The 24,525-nt window shown below is 39.6% G+C and overlaps 1 protein-coding gene across 1 annotated transcript in view; it reads left to right on the top strand.

The window, feature by feature from the left end:
- ROR2 (receptor tyrosine kinase like orphan receptor 2) overlaps positions 1-24,525 on the top strand; it is a 166,056-nt gene that overhangs the window by 138,236 nt on the left and 3,295 nt on the right. Inside the window, exons 5-7 of the mRNA XM_056525695.1 lie at positions 16,515-16,642; positions 22,232-22,546; positions 23,453-23,698. Of these exons, the coding sequence (XP_056381670.1) occupies positions 16,515-16,642; positions 22,232-22,546; positions 23,453-23,698 (689 nt within the window). The remainder of the gene's footprint in view (positions 1-16,514; positions 16,643-22,231; positions 22,547-23,452; positions 23,699-24,525) is intronic.

Raw genomic sequence — 24,525 nt, 5'->3', positions numbered from 1 at the left:
AATTTTAAAGGAACATTTACACATACTGTATCTGCTGCAGATTTTCTCCTCCAGATTCGATGCTGTTGAATCAATAAAAATAAATATTCAAAATACATAAAATCCACAGTGGATATGATATGTGTGAATGTACCATAAGAGTACATTCACCCATACAAGATCTGCTGCAGATTTGAATCTATGTTCAATCATATAGTTACATTGATATCTGCAGCGTCAAATCTGCAGCAGATCCTGTACATGTTAATGTACCCTTAAAGAGTACCTGCCACCAAATAAAACTTTTAATATAGTGTTCCTTGTGTAATTAGAAGACACTTTCCCATTCACTTGCTTTTAAAATTATCAACATAAATATGTTTAAAATGTAATAGAAAAAACGGCCACTAGGTGGCTCTGTTCTGTTCCCTGCCACAATTAATACAGTGAGTTTGGTCTCCTCCCAGCCTGGCAAGAGACATAACTCAGGAAGTGTTTCTCTGCACTGAGCTTGATTGACAGCTGCACAGAGCCTCACTTAAAGCTGCACAGAGCCTCACTGAAAGCTGCCCAGAGCCTCACTGAAAGCTGCACAGAGCCTCACTGAAACATGCATAGAGCCTGAGGTCTTCTATTTATCACAGCACTGCAGCAATGTGAGGGGGGGAAGTGGTCCCCCAGCAGGAGAAAGTGGGCATTTCCCAGCAAGCATGACATCACTGAAGCCAACACTTTCTCCTGCTGGGAGATTGCACTATGTGAGCAAGAAAAAAGATATGATACACTGATTTTTAAAGCTGTAAAAAAATTTTTTTTAAGGGTGGGAGGGGTGTTGGGAGCAGTTAGGGAACATAGCTAGAGTTAGTTTAGAAAAGTTTATTTGGTGACAGGAACTTTTTAAGAAGTACTGTTTGTTTGCTTTTTGCCAATATCATGTACATTCACCGCAGTGTTTTTGAGTAAAGAGTGCAGTAGCAGCCGGCATCAAACCATGGCCCAGGACAGTGTGGAGACAGTACAGTAGCAGGGTAAAGAAGGTTCCCCTTAGGTCGGTGCTCACAGTGTATTCTAGATGTAAAATTTATGTTCCAGGAGAAATATGGGATCAGGATAAATTGAAGTTATACACCTCCCTGAGGCTGTGTTTACACATTGGCTTTGATTTACTAAGAGTGGAGTGGAGGTTTCTTTGTGGGTTTTAATTCCCTACAATTTTTTTCCACAGTATTTACTAAGGTTTCCCTACTTTTTTTTTTTTACACATGCTCTGATCTGTAGGGTTTTCCTCAGCTGAAATCTACCACATTTTCTGTCAAAAGCTTAGTAAATATGTTGGGTTTTTGTGAAAATGTCAGGAACACGCCCCTTTTCGGAGACCACACCCCCTTTTCCCAGCAATCACACCAATTTTTCAGGTTTTCTCAGTAAAATGGAGAGTTAGTCTGTTTTTTTTCAACTCTGGTGCAGACAGAATTTCTGGCGCAATGCGTCAGAATCTGGTGCACAACCCGACAAAACATGTCGGTTTTCAATAGTAAATGAGGGTCATTGTGTTTCTTGCTGCTTTTGTTTTCTGTTTTTGCAGTGACTTTCCCCAAATCATGGCAAAACTTGAGATATTGTACCATAATTGTGGAAAATACAGTAAAAACTAAAAATGTTACCACAAGTTTGCAAAAACAGCTAAAATGCTGTAAAAAGGTCTAACAAATTAATGTGTAAACAAAGCCTAAACATGTAAAAACTTTATAAAACACTTCAGTTGAGAGTGTAGGTGAAATTACTTTACCCTCATGGTAATATTTCTTTAAAAAATTCCCTTTGAGTAAGAAAAAACATAAAAATTGAACAGTGTGAACTGACACCAACCCACTTATGAGTCTAATGAGTAAATCTGGCTGATCTCTACCACTAGCCGCCTCATTAGATTACCAGTTGCAATAATCAAACGTTCCAGCCAATCATGAGGAATTATCAAGTCATTTCAGAGCTTTGGTGTGCATCCAACATGGTGAATAGCCCATGCATGCCACATGAGCTAACACAGGTACACAAGAACCTCTACATTATTCTCGAATATTAGCCTATGCTGCACTATATAGGCAAAATAAATATTGGAAGGCCTTGGTATATCTATCATTAGCCAGGAATCTAGAACTGTTTTGTGCCATTAACTTTATTTTTTTAATGCTGGCTATCCATGTTTTCATTGCCTGTGATAGTGAAAGATCCCCTATGGTTTGTAGGGGGATAAAAAGGTAGCCAGAAAGATTGTTATAGGAAACTGGGTAGGTGTTTTACATTGGACTAGGAAATATAATAGACATAATCTATTCCACAAGATTCCACTAACCATAAGTACAAAGCGTCTTCCACTTTAATTATTACCATTTGTCATTTGATAATCCTCACATGTATGAACTATTAAAATACTAAAGTATTGTTTAACCTTTTCTTCAATATTTGCAAAGGACCAAACAACTGTTTCCAATTACCAGCTCAGCAGAACATCATGCAAGACGACCTTGTAGTTCTGACCTTTTGCATACCATAGCAAAATGGTTTTAACATTACAGATTTTACCCTGAAGACAATAACTGCAACATGGCCATAGGGAAACACAATGAATACAAGCAATATCTTATGACAGTTTGTTATTACAATCTGTTTTCTCTCCAAATCCTTAAAATGTTGAAAAGTAAAAAATTATTCTATAAAATATTGTAGTGAACGAGACTTCTGTTAGGAATTTTCCAGCTCTTGCCTTGAGTACAAGGAACCTTTGTCAGTATCGTCTAATTTGCAGTTGGAACTCACAGATTATACTTTTATTTCAGTTCATGTTGATATTTAATAGCCTTGTGGGTGAATTGAAAGAAAAATACCTGGGTATATCTCAGAAAGATATGACATCCCTATATGAACCATGCATTTCATGTTCTGTTGATCTTCAATGTGTGGAATCCTCAACATAAAAAATAATATGAAAATGTTACATGCTTGATCCTATGTAATCCTTCATTCAACATAGTATAATGATGACCTATCCATGAGCTGAGATTATCTTCTAGCCAACTTTAACAGAATATCTGGTAACGGCAATGGATTGTCTAAATCATAGTATCTTCTTTGGTTAGAAGCCAGAACATTTATCCAAAGGCTGTTGTAAAAATCCAAGTGTTACGATGAATGCTTGATCTCCCACCAACTAAATTCATACTGAACTGCTTTTTCTGGGTCATGAACATTGAGTGTCTGGCATAGGGAGGCCATGGTCCATCTATAGCTAAATTCTTCCTTTCCTAGATATGTTATTACAAGTTTCAACAAAGAAAGTACTCATTAATAGTGCGTAGATCATGCCAGCACGTCGTAGAGGTCCCTCAGTTTTCTGCTTATAATAATGATGTAATCTGGAAAATGAGATATATGGAATTCACTTTTATATTCAGTTCTGGAACTGACACGCATGTTATATTATTAGTAACAACAACCTCTAGATCCCTTATATAAAATAAAACAAGACATAACTGTATTCACTTGTCTTTTTGATGAATAAATATGACCATGAGCTCATTTTTATGTACATGATGAGTAGGATTTATTGCTACTTTATTATTCTATAAATCCTTATGATAACATGTTCTGTACCTAAAAAATGTCTGGTCTGCATTTGCAAAGCTTAGTGAATTCAAAGTCAATATGTAATGAAATCCAGTATTATACAGTGATCACATTACTAAGAACATATCCATAGTAACATAGAGAGACTCAAAATATCATCCACAGCATGTGAGTGGATCTGTTTCTTTTTTACATTCATTTTAACATGCTAAAACTGGAAAAGCTGGAAACCTGAAAAAAGTTCCATTGGGCACTGGTCTGGGCCTTTGACTCCCTTTGCTGCTTTCATAGATTGGCTGATTCATTGTGTGTTAAGGTCAGCATACACATTAAAGTTGATGAAAGTTTTCAACCAAAAACTATAGTTCTTCAGATGAAACTTAACAATGAATTATTGTTTGAGCCAGATGAGAGACTGTTATAATTTGAATAAACAATGTTTCAGGAAAGAATATTGTCTAAATATTTTGTGAATGTTCTGAGAATTTTTCCAGAAAGATTGGTTATCCTCTTGTGGTGCCATTGATCCTGTATGGCCAGTTTGAGCAACTTTAGCAGCCAATATGGACTTTAAATGGGCACTATCAGATATAAAAACTTTTGATATGTTGTAAAACATGCAAAACCAATAGGTTTTGCAATGGCTTCCATTAGAAAATGTTCAGTATTTCATACTGAAAAAGCCAGTCACACAACTGCCCCCCCCGCCCCGCCTGCTTGGACACATACTAGTCCTGCTCTGTCCATGCATCATCACCTACGTCATGGACCCACTTCCTTGATTGACAGCTGTCAGCTTGTGTCCCGCTACTGTCAGTGAGGACAAGCTGGGAGTTGTAGTTTTGCTAATGCTAGGGGAGATGTGAGCAGACAGCATACTGAGGGAGGGGGCGGAGACCTTCACAGTGAGGCCACACCCCCTCCCTTTGAGAGGAATTCAGACTAGTGAGCTAAACTAAAAGTGTAATAAAAAAAATTAATAAAGGCTAGACACATAAAAATTAGATGTGCATGATCAGGATTAGGTACTGAGTGATATATTTAAAAAAATGTTGTTGTTGTTTTTTTGATCTGATGGGTACGCTTTAATGTGTATGGCTGTGAAATCATCATTCATATATGAACTATGTGTATGTTGTGTTCTGTACATCCATTACATACATATTCAACTGAATTAATGATGTTCACAATCAGGGTATATAGAAGTAACCCGCTTCCCTCATCTATTATTGGATGACTTATACTTGATTTTTATCGAAAAGTGTCAGGATGTCTGTGATGTTTTTTGGGTTTACTGTACATAGATCTGGACAAAGATCTGTGCTTTAGAAATGAATAGTGATCGGTCTTGTGCTTTGCTAGCATACAGTACTCTCCAAGCAACTTCATGACAGCAGCTGCTTAATAAATTGAATAGGTGTTGAAGGATACAGGTTTGTGAAACCCGTGTCTGACAGTCTGAAGGTCCGCCAGTAACAGTTTTTGCCTTGCATCTCCTAAGGCTTGTCTACAGGGCAGCCAAGGGCCTGCTTTACATTTCAGAAGGGGAAGTGTCTACTTTTTCTCTGCGCTTGAGGTTTATTTACTAGTCATTGTTAACTTTTAAATGTTGCTGTGGGGCTATGAATCAGAAATCAAGTCAAACTCTAGCCCTCCTTTTCAATATCCTTTACGAACAGCTGAAAGCATTTATATTCCATTTTAACAAATAACTACACTTGCAGCACAGTTAATTCTCCAGTAAAGCGTGTCTGCTCACTTTGCACTGTTTTACGGAGGAGAACACATTTTTGTGCATGTGCCCTGTGTTGTCTGCTTTTCTCCATTCACTCTATGAGAGAACATTACGGATTCATCATGGCATGATAATATACAGGGGATATTGCCTTCATAACTTTATATTAGCTAGGTGCATCTATGTTACATAGTAACACAGTAACATAGTTCATAAGGTTGAAAAAAGACCAGAGTCCATCAAGTTCAACCTATATGCCTAATGAGTCTCTACTGAGTTGATCCAGAGGAAGGCAAAAAAAAGTAAATCCTTGCCGACTCCTAATATGGCATCAGAATAGATCCCTGGACCAACCTTCTGTCCCTATAGATCTAGAATCCATAATCTGTAATGTTATTATTCTCCAAAAATGCATCCAGACCCCTTTTAAATTATTTTACAGATTTCATCATGACCACCTCCTCAGGCAGAGAATTCCACGGTCTCACTGCTCTTACAGTAAAGAACCTGTCTGTGCTGGTGTAGAAACCTTCTTTCCTCTAAACGTAGAGGATGCCCCCTTGTTATAGATACAAACCTAGGTATAAATAGATCATGGGAGAGATCTCTGTACTGTCCCCCGATATACTTATACATAGTTATTAGGTCTCCCCTAAGCCTTCTTTTTATAAACTAAATAACCCTAATCTTTCTGGGTACTGTATTCCTCCCATTCCCCGTATTACTCTGGTTGCCTGCCTTTGAACCCTCTCCAGCTCCACTATGTCTTTCTTGTACACTGATGCCCAGTACTGTACACAGTATTCCATGTGTGGTCTTACTAGTGATTTGTACAGCGGTAGAATTATTTCCTTGTCGTGGGCATCTTTGCCCCTATTGATGCACCCCAAGATTTTATTTGCCTTGGCAGCAGCTGCCCGACACTGGTCACTACAGCTAAATTTACGGTTAAATAAGACTCCTAAGTCCTTTTTCATATCAGTCATCCCAAGTGTGCTCCCATTTAATACATAATCTTAGCCCGGATTATTCTTCCCCAAGTGCATAACCTTACATTTATCAGTGTTGAACCTCATGTGCCAATTCTCAGCCCAAACCTCCAACCTATTCAGATCCATTTGTAACAGTGCACTGTCCTCTATAGTGTTTACCGCTTTACAGAGTTTAGTATCATCTGCAAAGATTGCTACTTTACTATTCAACCCCTCTACAAGGTCATTAATGAATATATCAAATAGAACATGACCCAAGACAGACCCCTATGGTACCCCACTAGTAACAGTCACCCAATCAGAATAAGGACCATTAATAACCACCCTCTGTTTCCTATCACTGAGCCAGGTACTTGCCCACTTACACACATTCTCCCCCAGCCCAATCCTTCTTATTTTATGCACCAATCTTTTATGTGGCACCGTATCAAATGCTTTGGAAAAATCCAAATATACGACAGCCAGCGATTGCCCCTGGTCCAGTTGCTTCTGTGTGCTTGAAATATCACAAAAAACAGGTCCTTGTTCAAGAAATCTATGGTTTAAAGGGGGATTCTGGTATCAGAGAATTGTATTTAAATAAGACTCTAATAATCACTTCAAAATATATTACTCAATAGTATAGTGTTATCAGAAATTGTACTGGCTTCAGCTTGCTTTTCTGTGATTCACTTCTGACAGGTTGTGTTGTTCTCTTATTTTCAATGTGGTCTCCAGCTATCTGGCTTCTCCCTCTCTCCCAAGATAACACATCATCACCTGAATTCTCAGGAGGCTCAGCTGGATCTCATCTCTGAGCCCAAGCCCCAAACCCTGAGTGTTGTCATCACCTCTGACCAGCTCCTACAGCCTACATCACTATCTCTCACACACACATAAAGGATATTATATCATAGGATATTTAGGCTGTGTTCACACATTGCAGGTTTAACAGCATTTTTGACCAAATATTCCAGAAAATGTACATGATCAATTAGTTTGCAAGATTTTGTAGAAAAAAAGCTGGCATTTCATAAAGTATGACAGTATTAAAGCAGGATTTTTTTTATAATCTACTCCCCACCAGTATCATGATATAGCTTAAGAGCCGCACTGATCTTTCTCTTAGCCAGTCCCATGGCTTTCCCAAATCCCACAATGACTGTTTTATGGACAGAAATAAACCTTATGTAGAAAAATGCGGTTATACGAAAACCAAATAGAATATTTACCCATCGGATCAAAAGTTCAAAGGAGAGAAAAAACTTAGCTTTTAAAGGGGTACTCCGGTGGAAAACTTTTTTTTAAATCAACTGGTGCCAGAAAGTTAAACAGATTTGTAAATTACTTCTATTAAAAAATCTTAATCCTTCCAGTACTTATTAGCTGCTGAGTACTACAGAGGAAGTTATTTTCTTTTTGGAACACAGTGCTCTCTGCTGACATCATAAGCACAGTGCTCTCTGCTGTTATCTGTCCATTTTAGGAACTGTCAAGAGCAGCATATGTTTGCTATGGGGATTTTCTCTTACTCTGGACAGTTTTTAAAATGGACAGAGATGTCAGCAGAGAGCACTGTGCGTGTGATTCAGCAGAGAGCTCTGTGTTCCAAAAAGAAAAGAATTTCCTATGTAGTATCCAGCAGCTAATAAGTACTGGAAGGATTAAGATTTTTTAATAGAAGTAATTTACAAATCTGTTTAACTTTCTGCCACCAGTTAATAAAAAAAAAAAAAAAAAAAAAAAAAAAGTTTTCCACTGGAGTACTGCTAGCTTAAAAATTCACCCAAACATAGAATAGCTGTATAAGTCAAAATTAAGCTATCACCAAACCATAAATAATAATGGTAAAACTTATATGCGTCCCGCCCTTTTGTCATGGATCAGCATGATAGGGACCATGATATGTGTGAGCTTAGGATATTAGATCAATTATAGACCAGAATTGTATATATAGAATAACCCCTTACTACTTAGTACCAAATATCCAAGATAATTTAAATAAACACAAATATTAGTATTAACACATAGCAGCCAATGGCCACAACAGGAGAAAACAATACTAATGCATTTATCCCCAGAGGGTAATATAGCCTGCAATGGGCCAGATGCCTCAAAGATGCGGGGGTTTCTCCTGTTGTGGCCGTTGGCTGCTATGTGTTAATACTAATATTTGTGTTTATTTAAATTATCTTGTATATGTGGTACTTTAACCCTTACGATTCTTTAACCCCTGAGGAAGTTCGTTCTGACTATTTACAACAGGCCTAACAGAAACGCATTGGGTGTTTAGTAAGGGGCTATTCTATATATAACTCTGGTCTATGATTGACCTAATATCCTCAGCTCACAAATATCATGGTCCCTATCATCCTGATCTATGACAAAAGGGCGGGACGCATATAAGTTTTACCATTATTATTTATGGTTTGGTGATAGCTTAATTTTGACTTATACACCTATTTTATGTTTGGGTGAATTTTAAAGCTAGCAGTATTAAAAGCTAAGTTTTACGGCACCTTATTTTCTCCTTTGAACTGTTTTATGGACAGGAAGACAGTTTCTCTATTCATCTCCATGGGACTCACATTGAACATCTCATAGAGAAAGTGACTTGCAGTCCTAAAAGCAGTCCCTGTGGAATTCGGGCTGTCACAGTGCTGGCCTCAGGATGAGCAGTGGGACTGGCTCTTTAACTATTTAATGTCACTGGAGATCTGTAACATTTTTATTTTTCTAAGAGTTCTCCTTTAAGGGAAAGGCACTGGGAAAATGTACAGTAAATTTAATAAGGCCACAGGTATCTATGACTGTTCACTCTCATCTATACCATCTAACAACTGACATAGATTTTCACTATAATTTATGACAATTTCTGCTGTAAATTATAGTAAATTTGGCTACAGAGGCCATTGCCCATCCTTGTAAAGCCCATCCCTTTTTATTGCAGCCTGCATGACAAAAAACACACCAAAAAATTTGTAAGGCTTGGCCAAAAAGTGAACTTTGGAAAACTGATATGCATGAATTATCTCCTTTGTGTTTTGTAAAACTTCTGTAGGTTATATACCTACATATAGTACAACACATATCGTGAAACATAGCCGCACATCCACAATTTGTATTTTGATCTACTTGCTTCTCATAATAATAATAAAAAAAAGCATAATAAAAAATAAGCATCTCATAAGCATAATAAAAAAAACTAACAGGTTGTTAGTATACATTTTGATCAAAAAGTACAAGCCCACTCGCCACGTCAAGGCCACCTAGTCAGAAAGGGACCCTAACCGAACACTGGCGTAGCGCTGGGCTGCGACCACCGCCTCTGAGACACCATGCCCACAGGGGGAATGACACATTCGGCCCAGGCATTTTAATCAGCAGGAGACTGCATATGGGTTTCCTCCTAACATTCTCCCAGCCCTCTGGAAGGGAGCACATGGTAGGTGTTCACACTGGTGTGGTGCTCTGCGGCGATCATTGTTACTGTAATGCTTTGTCTTTGGGGTGGTGCGGCCTGGAGCCAGGGGCTTGGCTGGGCAGCAGTGGGGCTGCTTGGCCACTGGGTCATTCCCCTTGTGGTCACAGTTGTCACGCCCCCTCCCATAGGCTTGCATTGAGGGGGCGGGGTGTGACATCACACAGGGCGGAGCTGTGATGGCACAATACTCCGGCCCCATGATCGGCAGTCATCAGACCTGGAGCGAACATGCTCCGGGGGCTGATGTTAACAGGGTGCTGCGTGAAAGATCACGGGGGTCCCCAGCAGTGGGACCCCCGCGATCAGACATCTTATCCCCTATCCTTTGAATAGGGGATAAGATGTCTTAGCGCTGGAGTACCCCTTTAATGTTCTTGACCTTCCAAAATGAAAACATAAGTGGGATAAGTTGCTGAGTGCCCAATGCCGAACGGCTGTGTCTGGTTATTTGTGAAGATTCACATGAGGCAACAAACCTATAGAATTGAGCTCTACACCTTTTTAGTTTGTTCAATGTTAGTTTGCACCTCTGCCATACGCTCAAGTGTCATAATTTCTTACAGAGAGACATGGTTTTCTGTAGAAAAACTGCCTGATTGTTCCTGTAAATATTGATTGATTTTATGATATTAAAAGAGAATCTGTCATCAGTGTCACCAACACTAACCTGTTGGTACAGGCTTGTAGTCCGGGTGACACTGATTAACATCATACTTAAAGCTGCTCAATCCGGGTCTCCAGTCTTCCGTAATTCCCAGTCTTCAGTATATGCATATGTGGAGCTCGGTGCCCCCCACACTGCATATATCTCGAAGACCGGTATATGCTAAGCCTCCTCTGCCACAGAATGGAGCTCCACTCAGCATAAGGTAGGAGGTGTTACTATTAAGATCCATGCCAGATGTCACTGTGCACCAGGTGCTTGGGAACACCCCCCCCCCCCCAACCATACACCAAGCTCCACAATTGCATGTACTGACTGGGGATTACGGAAAACCGGAGGCACGGAGCAAGGAGAAGTAAGTATGATTTTAATCAGTTTCACCTGCACTACATGTCTGCACCAACAGGTTAGTGCAGATGACAGATTCATTTTAAAGTGTACCTGTCGAAATGTTAAGACCCCGACCAACTGACGCTCTTCTCCAGCTAGATCTATCGGTTGTGGTCTGAACACTCAAACCATCACTGATCAAACTTTTGACACATCTCTACAACATGTCAAAGGTTTTTTAAAGTGATGGTGCCTGTTTAAGAAATCAGTTGCTGGAATCTTATCATTAGTTTTAAATACCACAATGTCCAGTAGAGATTTATTTTTAGGAATAATGTTTGTTTTTGAAAATCACTTTTCAATATTGGGATGGTATGTTGAATGCAGTTTTAATCTTACAAAAGTCTATAAAATAAGTAATTCATAAGCCTTATGTAGTTCAGTAATGGTGCAGTTTGCTTATTAGCACCAGGCCTTAACAATCCCCAACCAATGTAAGGATCTGTTTTTGGAGGGATCCTTTATAATGTACAATTAATGCATGCATAGCTAATTCAAATGTGACAAAACAGCAGCTAACGGTAAAGGAGAATGTGGAGCACGTTAACAACCTGTGATTAGTGTGTGTGGAATGCCCTACAGCCATCCAGCATTCCTGGACTGAATGAACACTTGCATGGCCCCAGGATGTGCATTGTGTCCTACCATTCTGCAGCTGTGCAATAAATGAGGTACTCATGACCCCAGCACTTTTAAGGCTGCTGTACAAAAGTCTATGTTAAACCATACACATTAACCAATTATTTGCCAAATAGTATAGGCTGTAGTAAGTCTTATTAACATGTACTTAATTGTCATTTTAGAACATAGAGCTATAAGAAATCCTTGTGTGTGTACAAAAGAATGGCATATTTTACTTCTACTTCTAATGAGTACACCCCTCACATTTTTGTAAATATTTGAAGTTTCCTTGTGACACACTGAAGTAATGACACTCTGGTATAATGTAAAGTAGTAAGTGAACAGCCTGTATAACAGTGTTTAATGTTGTTTCCCCTCAAAATAACGCGACACACAGCCATTACTGTCTACACTTTGGCAACAAAAGTAAATACACCCCTAAGTATAAATGTCCAAATTGGGCCCAATTAGCCATTTTTCCTCCCCGGTGTCATGTGACTTGTTAATGTTACAAGGTCTCAGGTGTGAAGAGCATTAGGTGTCTTAAAAGCTTGATTGGCGGCTCGCGACACAGCTCTGCTCCATCTGCTTAGGGAGCAGAGCCATGACGCAAGCCGTTAATCAAGCCGACATGGCAGGGCCACAGCCAGAGCAAATGGTGCTGGTAAGTACACGTGCCCGTCCAGGGGACTATTTGTGGGACGGCCCGGGGGTCGGGGGTGGACGACTTTACAACCTTATATCTTCACCATCCCTGGGGGCAAAAACTTTCCCCGGGGATTGTGAGGATACAGATTTTATCATAACTAACGCGTTTCCATGCATTATATATGGTAAATCTGATGATTGGTTCGCTGCACACTGCATCAAATTGGTCTGCATGGCTGTAGTCTCAGAAGGAAAGCTCTTCTAAAGACAATGCACAAGAAAGCCTGCTAAAAGTTTGCTGAAGGTGAGAAGACTAAGGACATGGTTTACTGGAACCATGTCCTGTGTTCTGATAAGAACCAGATAAAGTTAATTGGTTCAGATGGTGTCAAGTGTTTGTGGCAGCAACCAGGAGAGGAATATAAAGAAAAGTGTGTCTTGCTTATAGTCAAGCATGGTGATTGGAGTGTCATGGACTGGGCCTGCATGAGTGCTGCTGTCACTTGGGAATAGTTCAGTGAGGGAACCATGAATGCCACATGTAGTGTGACATACTGAAGCAGAGCATGATGTGCCACAGGGCAGTATTCACACATAACAACCCCAAACATACCTCCAAGAAGCTGAAGGTAAAGGTGATGGACTGGCCAAGCATGTCTCCTAATCCCTATTGAGCATCTGTGGGGCATTCTAAAATGGAAGTTGGGGGAATGCAAAATCTCTAACATTCAGCAGCTTTGTGATGTTGTCATGGAGGACTGAAAGAGAAATCGAGTGGCAACCTGTGAAGCTTTGGTGAACTCCATGCCCCAGAAACTTGCTGGAAAGTAATGTTGGCTACACAAAATATTGACACTTTGGGTCCAATTTGGACATTTATACTTAGGGGTGTATTTACTTTTGTTGCCAAGGGTTGACATTAATGGCTGTTCAGTTATTTTGAGGAGACACAACATTAAAGGTTCAAAGCAGTAGAAAAGTAGAAATGAAGAGAGATCACTCACCGCTTCTTTCTGGTGCTCATTCTTTATTTTCGGGGTGCAGTTAAAATGTGCATACAAAGGTTAGTTCGGATGCCAACTAAGACATGAATGACAGGACTGTTTCACACCGGCATGGTGTTTCTTCAGACTCATTCTCACCTGTGCAGGGGGAGGTTTTAGCTCACATCCTGCTTGACGTAGGTGGGAGGTGTGTCAAAGAGAGACAGTTTTGCAAATACTTATGGAAACAGATAAAAATAAAACAATTTACAAATTACACAGTGCAAGCAATTATTCTAACAGAATTTACTAAAATCCTGCCTATCATTTAATCCTGCATTGCCTAGAACCCTTGTAGCAATAATCCATCATGCTTCGCACTGCAAAAGTGCCTGTCTTTGCCGTTCCATGGATGCACCCTTTCTATGCTGAGCATTTTTGAACATCTTTGGTTTCCATTGTGTGCTTCGCGTATATGGGCTATTAATCTCGGTGCTCCTTTGCCCGTTTTTAGGGAATAAATGTGTTCCCTAAAACGGGTATTTAGTGCTCTGCTCGTGCACCCGATATAAAATCACATGCATGGGCATAGAACGGCATAGATGACGAAAGTGGTGCGGCAACAAATACAATCCTTAATTGGTATGTTAACACCTCCTATAATGGGATTTTTTCAGTAACCATGTAGGAGCACCATGTACAGGAGCCGCATTTAAAATTCCCCTTGGGTACTGATTTTTCTAGCCAATTAGATTATTTTGCATCTGAAAATTTACTCCGTGTAAGTATGCTGCCAATAGTGTTACATTTCTTAAATGACACAAGAGGTCTACCATCACTGAAACTTTTCAAATCAACATCATTTTGTATGATGTACCAATTTTTATTGATAATTTCTTTGATTCTGTTGGCCATAGGGCTGTACTTAAATATAAAGGCGAATCTATCTTGTTTTATTTCTTCTCTCTTATTCTTCTCTATTCTTTTTTCTTCTTCGGATTATGTAACAGTGTGAGGCGGTTTTTTGCTTTTGCTAATGCAGGATTTAATACTTTGGGTGGATAACCCCTATTTCTTAACCTGCGATAAAGCTCTTTATCTTGCTTAGCAAACTCCTCCTCACTGTCATTAATACACCGAAGTCTTAAGAATTGACTATAAGGAATTGCGGTTTTAGTGTGACTTGGATGATAGCTGTTAAAGTGCAATGATGCATTTCCTGCGGATTTTTTAAGGAAACCTGAGGTATAGATCCCTCCTTCTTTTTTGGTGAAAAGGACATCTAAAAATTCAAGTTTTTCATGACTAATGACTGAAGTGAATTTTAAATTCATACTATTTGTAGTATTTAGATGTTTAACCCATTCAGAGAATGTATCTACAGGGCCTGTCCATACGATAAAAATATCGTCTACGAATCTAAAATAAGTGTGAACATGACGAAGAAACGGATTGCTACTGTTGAAAACATAATTTTTCTCAAAACAAGCTACATAGAGATTGGCAAGGGCACATGCAACAGGTGTGCCCATTGCCACTCCCCCAACTTGCGTGTACCATACCTCATTAAATTGAAACGTATTACATGTTAAAATAAATTTGAGTGAGTCACAGACAAAATCAATAAATTGCTTGCTCTTGCCCGTGCTGGCGAGGAGCCCCCTCACACAAGCAACCCCCAAATCTTGATCCTGGTTGCATCTGAAAATATATTTTTCAGATGCAAAAGAATCTAATTGGCTAGAAAAATCTGTATCCAAGGGGAATTTTAAATGCGGCTCCTGTACGTGGTGCTCCTACATGGTTACAGAAAAAAATCCCACTATAGGAGGTGTTAACATACCAATTAAGGATTGTATTTGTTGCCGCACCACTTTCGTCGTCTATGCCGTTCTATGCCCATGCATGTGATTTTATATCGGGTGCACGAGCAGAGCACTAAATACCCGTTTTAGGGAACACATTTATTCCCTAAAAATGGGCAAAGGAGCACCGAGATTAATAGCCCATATACGCGAAGCACATAATGGAAACCAAAGATGTTTAAAAATGCTCGGCATAGAAAGGGTGCATCCACGGAACGGCAAAGACAGGCACTTTTGCAGTGCGAAGCATGATGGATTGTTGCTACAAGGGTTAAAATCTCCCCCTGCACAGGTGAGAATGAGTCTGAAGAAACATCATGCCGGTGTGAAACAGTCCTGTCATTCGTGTCTTAGTTGGCGTCCAAACTAACCTTTGTATGCGCATTTTAACTGCACCCCGAAAATAAAGAATGAGCACCAGAAGCAGTGAGTGATCTCTCTTCATTTCTACTGCTTTGACTGTTTGAATACTACAGAGATTGAGCACCCCCGCTAGCTCGCTAAGCCTCCATATGTATGGACTTGTGATAGCAACCTAGCTTCACACACAAGAAAGATAGTCCCGACCGCTGTATCTGTATTTCATACAACATTAAAGGGGTTATCCACCATAAGGGGATTTTAGTACCTATCTGGCAGACAGTAATGGACATGCTTGAAGGATCTGCGCTTGTCTTGGGGCTAAATGGCTATGTTGTGAGATTACCATAACACTGTGGCTAGCTTTTTGTGAACTTGTATTTCCTGTTTGACTTTTCTTTTTTTGACTACAAATCCCACAATTCCATTTTCCTCCCTCCCACACATCAGCCACCACACCCATTGAAACAAAAGACCTATGGTTTTCAATCAGGGTGCCTACAGCTGTTGCATTAGTTGCAGATTGATCCCTCTCCCACCAAGCGATCACTCCACCCATTGAAGCAGACAGGCTCCCTGTCATCAGCTGATTCAGGTCTAAGCCGCATTGCAAGCTGGGAAAAATCCGAGACAACAGTCATTTTGTATGCTGTTAAAAATAAATAGTGAAAATCACAGAATTGTGAGAAAACTGTCACACACAGGTGCAGACACTATATTATGAACTACACTTACTTTACAGCCCCTGTAGCAAACAAAAAAAATCCTGGAATACCCCTTTAAACACTGTTGAGGCTGGTCACTCACTTGTAGTAGAGGGTTATTTCTTCAGTGTTGTCACGTGAAAAGATATAATAAAATATTTACAAAAATGTGAGGGATGGACTCACTTGTGTGAGATACTGTAACTCTTATCCTAATGCGAGTGCACCCATAATTTTGATATAAAAAATGTATTATATGTGACATGACTGGAAATGTGTTTGTCCATGTTTTTGAGTCAGTAAATTAACAATATGACCCAAAATTATAGTCAGCAAAATCTCTGATATGATGGACTTACTTTACTGTTGTTGTGGACAGAAGCTAATAAGTTTAACTGCATGGTGCTGTGAATACATGCATTAATAGTAAATAGTGGAATGGAAAATAGTCATCTAAACTGTGATACGTTTACTCTCCCCCTTTAGGTATGACTATCAGGAAGATGGATTTTGTCAGCCCTATAGAGGTATTGCTTGTGCTAGGTTCATTGGAAACAGAAGCATCTATGTGGATTCCCTCCAGATGCAGGGGGAGATTGAAAATCGAATTACTGGTAAGTGCCACCGAGCCTAGGTGTCACCTTTTACTGTACCCCTGTCTGTATTGATAAAGAAGACACTGCTCTCAGCTTAGTTTTAGGCCTAGTGGCCACAAAAAAATCGGCAAGATTTCATGATTATTTTAAAATATAGATAGTAAAATGGAAAATTGGAAAAACATCACCAAAAATTATTTAAAAACATGTTTAACATAAAAAAATTATTTGAACAATAGGTCATTTTGCAATGACACATTTCCTTGTTTTTCATGTTGTCTGCTAATATATTCCATACTTTGACATATAACTTTTTTTAGATGTGAATTTTCTTCTCTGTAACAACATAAATGGACATTTCTTTGCGTGAAAGTTTATAAGATCAGTTTTGTATTCTTACAGTTTTTTTTTCACAACTAATGTTTTAGCACAATATTTGGCGCCCTCTTTTGATAAGAACATATAAAATGTGGACCTTGAATCTAGGGCTACACAAAGCGCTTCTGTTGCAAGATTTCCTATTTTAAATATTAAAAGACAGTTACTTTCCACAGATATACCCTAAGTTTCCTGTAGGAGCAACAGGCGCTTGCTTAGATTTGGAAAATAAAACAAAAGGGTAGTGCAGCTCACTCAGCAGCAATCCCGAGGTTAACTGGGAAGTCTGAATCCCACGAGACTTCGACAATGGGGCAGTAAAAAAATATATACAAAGAATGTATACCAGTCCTCTAAGGATAGCCTAAAAAAGGAGAAATAAAGAAAAATGGAAAAAAGAAGAAAGAAATATAGAAAAAAGAAAAAAGGAAAGGAAAAAAGGAGAAGAAATAGCAAAAAAGGAAAAAGAAATAGCAAAAAGGAGAAAAAAGAGAAATGGAAAAAAGATGATATAAGATAATGAATATATATAATAAATTACAATAATTATAAATAATGAAATATAAATAATAAAAACCTAAGATTAAATGAATAAAATATGGCAATTTATTAAACAATAGTATTAGTGTATACCTGGGAAGGGCCCTTTCTCCAGGTATACTAAGATGGCTAAAAAACTAGATGAAGTATATTGAGAGATATTAATCCATCAAAATAGTAAAAATGTGCTGTCATAGAAAATGTATACAAATTGGCACTAAGACTTATTTCAGAGTCCAGTTGCAACAAAGTTCAATTGAGTTCAATAGTGGCAAGAATAGTGGCTGCCGGCTACAATTGTGACAGAGTTCAATGCAGTTCAATTTTATTGGGTAAAGTAGCTGCCGATTTTTCAAAGACTTTTCAGAGAATGATGACACTGATTAAATATTACCTACAGTGCACTGTGGAATTGATTGTATAGTAAAGTTTTGATACCTTGTTTCCAGATGTTACCGTAGTAAAAGCAGTAGGTCTCCCTCAGAGTGGCGTGCTCCGTGGATGTAGGGATCTGTGCTGGTACGGTCCTGTCCCCGACCTTCTTACGGTGGCCGATGTTACTGGTGGTGACAGATAGTCACAGTGGCTCGGTTCAGCGTCCGGCCCTTCAGGTGTCAGTAGTGGCAGCGGCAGCGATAACAGCAGCAGACACAGCAGTAGGATCTGGGGACCCGGCAGATGGTCCAGCCGGTGTACCTGTTAGGATAGTTGGAGAACAATTGTAGCCGGCAGCCACTATTCTTGCTACTATTGAACTCAATTGAACTTTGTTGTAACTGGACTCTGAAATAAGTCTTAGTGCCAATTTGTATACATTTTCTATGACAGCACATTTTTACTATTATGATGGATTAATATCTCTCAATATACTTTTATCATCTAGTTTTTTAGCCATCTTAGTATACCTGGAGCAAGGGCCCTTCCCAGGTATACACTAATACTATTGTTTAATAAATTGCTATGTTTTATTTATTTAATCTCAGGTTTTTATTATTTATATTTCATTATTTATAATTATTGTAATTTATTATATATATTCATTATCTTATATCATCTTTTTTCCTTCTCTCTTTTTTCTCTTCTTTTTGCTATTTCTTTTTTCCTTTTTTGCTATTTCTTCTCCTTTTTTCCTTTCCTTTTTTCTATATTTTTTTCTTTCTTCTTCTTTTTTCCATTTTTCTTTATTTCTCCTTTTTTCTGCTATCCTGGCTGGTATACATTCTTTGTATATATATATTTTTTACTAGATTTGGAAAATGTCACTTGAAAAAGTCTGGGTGTAGCCTGAACCTAAGGCTCTGTTCATACATGGTAAAATTGGCATTTTAGCTACATTTTTACAGTACACAGTAAGTGCACACATAAGGGAACAAATTGCCCATTATTTAATTGGCCTTTAAATAATTACCATCCACTGTAAAACTGTAAAACAATTGTCTGTAAAAAAAATTGGAAAAAAATTTAACCAATTTGGATAAAACAACTTTTTACAAAAATGGAGGATTTTATTTGCGGCTATAAAAAAAACAGCCCCAAAAAAAATCAGCGTGTGAGCATAGCCTAAGGCTGACAAAGAACAAAATAATCCAGCACAGCAGCTCTCAGAAGGATGTCTTTAATGTACCGTACTTAACACTGAATCACATAGTACACTGCAGCATAGTGACACTTTTCGATTGAAAACTCAATCTTAGTCATACATGACTAAGAATGAGTTCTCATTCAAAGGACGTCACTCTGCTGCAGTTTACAATGTGATTCCTTGTAAAGTACATTAAAGAAAGACATTCTTTTGAGAGCTGCTGTATTCAGGGCCAGATTAAGAGAATCATGGGCCTGGTGCTGAGAATTTTTCTGGGCCTTTTTTTATTAAATGTTTCACTCCTATCCTTATATAGTGGTCCAGACACTGATGGTGGTACGGTATAACTCCTATCCTTATATAGTAGCTCCCCACATTAGGTGCAGTATAGTTCCCCCACATTAGGTGCAGTATAGTTCCCCCACATTAGGTGCAGTATAGTTCCCACACATTAGGTGCAGTATAGTTCCCCCACATTAGGTGCAGTATAGTTCCCACAATTAGGTGCAGTATAGTTCCCCCACATTAGGTGCAGTATAGTTCCCACACATTAGGTGCAGTATAGCTCCCACATTAGGTGCAGTACAGTTTCCCCAAATTAGGTGCAGTATAGTCCCCCGCATTAGGTGCAGTATAGTTCCCTACATTAGGTGCAGTATAGTTCCCCCACATTAGGTTCAGTATAGTTCCCCCACATTAGGTGGTGTATAGTTCCCCCACATTAGGTGCAGTATACTTCCCCACATTAGGTGCAGTATAGTTCCCCCTCATTAGGTGCAGTATAGTCCCCCACATTAGGTGCAGTATAGTTCCCCCACATTAGGTTCAGTATAGTTCCCCCACATTAGGTGCAGTATACTTCCCCACATTAGGTGCAGTATAGTTCCCCCCCATTAGGTGCAGTATAGTCCCCCACATTAGGTGCAGTATAGTTCCCTCCACATTAGGTGCAGTATAGTTCTCCACATTAGATGCAGTATAGTTCCCCACATTAGGTGCAGTATAGTTCCCCCACAGTAGGTGCACTATAGTTCCCCACATTAGGTGCAGTATAGTTCCCCCACATTAGGTGCAGTATAGTTCCCCACATTAGGTGCAGTATACTTCCCCACATTAGGTGCAGTATAGTTCCCCCTCATTAGTTGCAGTATAGTCCCACACATTAGGTGCAGTATAGTTCTCCACATTAGATGCAGTATAGTTCCCCACATTAGGTGCAGTATAGTTCCCTCCACATTAGGTGTAGTATAGTCCCCCACATTAGGTGCAGTAAAGTGCTCCTCATTAGGTGCAGTATAGTTCCCCCACATTAGGTGCAGTATAGTTCCCCCACATTAGGTGCAGTATAGTTCCCCACATTAAGTGCAGTATAGTTCCCCCACATTAGGTGCAGTATAGTCCCCCACATTAGGTGCAGTATAGTCCCCCACATTAGGTGCAGTATAGCTCCCCACATTAGGTGCAGTACAGTTCCCCCACAGACATACAGCCTCCAGCCATATACAGTGTATGGCTGGAGGCTGTATGCCTGTGTACTGCCTCACTTCAGTGTTCCGACCAACACTCCTCCGGTCCGGGGTCACAATCCACTTCTATGGCCTACAGGCCATAGCAGTAGGTCACGGGATCGGAGGAGTGGTGGTCGGAACACTGATGATGACGTACAACATACAGGTAACTTACCATGTGCACGCGCGTCCTCCTCCTCGCTGCTCCGCTGTTGCCATAGGCGCACGCACGGGACATCAGTGACGTCCCTGCATGCGCTACCTCCCGGCGGCCCTTGCATTTTTAAAGTTAATGTGGGGGCCACCGCAGAGAGTTGACCGCCAGGACATCCTTGTCTCCCGAAAAGATCTTTCGGGACACTGGGATGTCCAGAATGTGATGGGGGCTCCCTGTGGTGGTCAGGGCCAGAGCGAGGCCCCAACCAGAGCGAGGGTTGGTAGAGCCGCCTCTGGCCAGTGTGGTCCACATTGGTCCGGGTTATGGCAGGATAGATGGTGAGCTGAACAGTATATTTCTGTGTGCATAGCCTAAGGCTGGTTTCACATTACATGTTTGGAACCACTCCTGCTTTTGACTTACAAATACTGATGTAAAATACTGAGCCAAATGCTGCCATGTGAAACCAGCCTAAATTCCAGATGCAAAACCAGGCCTAAAATAATACAGGCGCAAAACCGAGCCTAACTAACCTTGGGTTTTATGACCCAAACTGGCAGCTGAATTATGCCTATGTGAGCCCAGCTGTAGGGTGTGTTCACACAGAACAAAATGCACCCAAAAATACACTGCAGAGATTTCAAGGGAAACCTAAGAATTTCTGCAGTATATTTTAAAGCTTTGGACTTCATTTTTTAGAATAAACTTTTCCCCAATGTGGGAAATCTGTGGCCTGCATTTCTTTCAAGCATTCCTGTGCAATAGACTCGGATTAAGTGACATGTCACCTATTCTGACATATTTGAAATGTGTGCTATGTATACAAACTAAGTGAGTAAGGGAATCTTGAGTTATAATAAAAGGCTGATAAAAAATACTTTCATGCTGCATTTGCATTGTCTGTCAGGGGTAGATGTCAGGAGGATTTCCAGATGTGTATCTTAACTGATACTACTAGGATGCTATAGACATTGATTGACATCTGTCACTCATAGACTACCATGCTAAAAAAAAAAAAAAAAAAAAATCTGTGTGATAACTGTTCTATATTGGAGGCCTACAGTCTACCCTGTTATTCCAGCTGGAAAATGGTATACTAATGTATAACTTCCTGATGAAGGTGAAACCAACCTTTCTGCCTCTGGTCTACATTGACTGAATAGGTTCCTGTGGATTCAAGTGCAGCTTAAAAGCAGCATAAACTTGTAATCCATCTATTTCAAGATGACAATAGTGATTGCGGTCATAAATTGCTTTGATTATTTTACATACATCTCTGTATAACAGATCAAAAAACCCACAGTGATTGTAGCCCTGATATACAAATACATATATCAACATACACCATGGGACATTAGATGCGCACTGAAATTGATATGCAGTGCTATATTTTATTTGTTGTATTTAAAGATTGTATCAATTATTTTTAATTTTCTTTTCAGCGGCATTCACTATGATTGGAACATCAACCCACCTCTCAGACCAGTGTTCCCAGTTTGCAATCCCATCCTTCTGTCACTTTGTATTTCCACTGTGTGATGACCGCACCCGCACTCCAAAACCTAGGGAGTTGTGTAGGGATGAGTGTGAAGTATTGGAAAATGACTTGTGCCATCAAGAATACAATATTGCCCGTTCAAATCCCGCCATACTGATGCAGCTTCACCTCCCAAACTGTGAACAGCTTCCTCTGCCCGAGAGCCCTGAGGCTGTAAACTGCATGAGGATTGGAATACCAATGGAGAGAATGAACAGATGTAAGTTTGCAGCTCAGCGTGTGTGGCTATCAGACATCTTTCTTTGATTAAGAAGCAACCCATCTTAAAGACTAGTAGTGTTCTGCAGCCTGGTTCCCATCTGCCCTCTCTGTTGGTCTTGTGTTTTGGAGAAAGGTCATAGGTGTTCATGAATATGCCTTCTCCCAGCAGGGTTTGGGCCAGTGAATGAGACCCACCTTGGAATATTTTTACTGATTTGCATGAGATAATACAGCGAGAGACACATGTCTGCATCTTGTATGTAAACAGCCTTCAAAGACAGCTTGGCTGATGTGTAAGAGTGTCTATTTCTGTTCTGTGGTCAGCCCTCATGTTTAGTGCATGTAAATGCTGTGACATTTACACCAGATGTGTGGGGTTAGTACAAAATCCAGGGCTAAAACTAGCTGCAAAGTTTGGAAAAAACTTGCTAGTTTAAAGTATCGCCCAATGCGTACCATGGGTACGTTAAAGGGATTGTTCTGTAGTGTTGCAATACTTTATACACAGCATCTTAATGATTGCAATGTGCTTTGTTAGACAAGGCAGACCATGCCAGGCACATTTTTATAAATACTGTAAAAGAAAAAAAAAGTTAAACTAGCCATGTATAACTCTTTATACATATTACAAAACCAAATAAACTTAAAACAATCATAATGGTAATATGTTATTGTATCTACTTGAATAATAACAGAGGCCTTTTCCATCACATCTATGAAAAAGCCCAATTTGACATAAAAAATAAGTAGAATTTGGTTGGCCTGGCAAATAACAATGTCTAGGCCTTTACCCCTCACATCAGAGGCAGCTGCTTATTGCCGGTTTATTGTCTTAACAGAGATCCAAAGTACAATAAAATAGTGCATTGTTTTAATGTTTACATTTTTTGTATTCCTTCTACAGATCAGCAATGTTACAATGGTACTGGGACTGAATATCGCGGGTCAGTCAGTGTCACTAAGTCTGGACACCAGTGCCAATCATGGAGTAGCCAGTTTCCACACACTCACCAGATGTCAGTTGCTGAACATCCAGAAATAGGAGGAGGGCATGCATACTGCCGCAATCCTGGTGGCCAGATGGAAGGTCCCTGGTGTTTCACCCTCAATAAGAATGTGCGCGTTGAGCTTTGTGATGTGCCTGCTTGCCGTATGTATCTCACATATCATTTTCTGTAACATTTCTCCTTGTATGAACAATGTAGTTTTGGCTATGATAGTTGTCTTTACTGTATGTATCAAATATAGCCATAGGTCTGCATTTACCCAATGGAGGCCTTAAGAATATTGTAAACACTTGTAAAGAGTATAAAAGGGTGTCAACCTGTACCAGATTAATATAATTCTTGAGACTGGTTGTAGTATACAGAAAGAAAAATTGGTATAGAGCTCAGTTTGATCAGTAAAACCATACTCATGAATTGTTGCATATATTATTTTCCAATAAAGAAAATTGCAAATAAAATTGTGATATAGTTGTCTCCTCACAAGAAAGACTTCTGTGGCTCCAAATCCCTATTGAGTCAGAAAATACACTGTCTTTCTCCATAGAGATGAATGGGAGCATCGGAATCAGCTGAGCATACTTAGGCTACGTTCACACTGCCAGCTGTCTCCGGCAGTGTGAAGCCCTTTATTTTAGGATCGAGAAAAGCCAGAGAAAAAAATAGTGCTTGCACCGTCTTTTTCTTGGGCTTTTCTCTCCAAAAATAATGGTGGCTATTGAATACAATGGGGTCCAACTGGACCCGTTATTTGCCAGTATGCTACGATAAAATTATGGCTGGCAAACTTTAGAAAAAAAAAAAAAAGAAGGGGTTTGACGGATGAATTTGCCAGAGCATACCGGCAGTGTGAAAGGGGCCTTACTGAGCTGTTTTCAACACTACCATTCACAGAGAAAAGAATGAACTAAGATGGCTTATAGTCTTTTATATTGCTTCTTTAAAAAAATGTTTATTATTGTACAAATAACAC

The sequence above is a fragment of the Hyla sarda genome, chromosome 1 (assembly GCF_029499605.1).
Source record: "Hyla sarda isolate aHylSar1 chromosome 1, aHylSar1.hap1, whole genome shotgun sequence".
Classification (NCBI taxonomy): domain Eukaryota; kingdom Metazoa; phylum Chordata; class Amphibia; order Anura; family Hylidae; genus Hyla; species Hyla sarda.
This window is presented reverse-complemented; position numbering and strand designations above follow the sequence as displayed.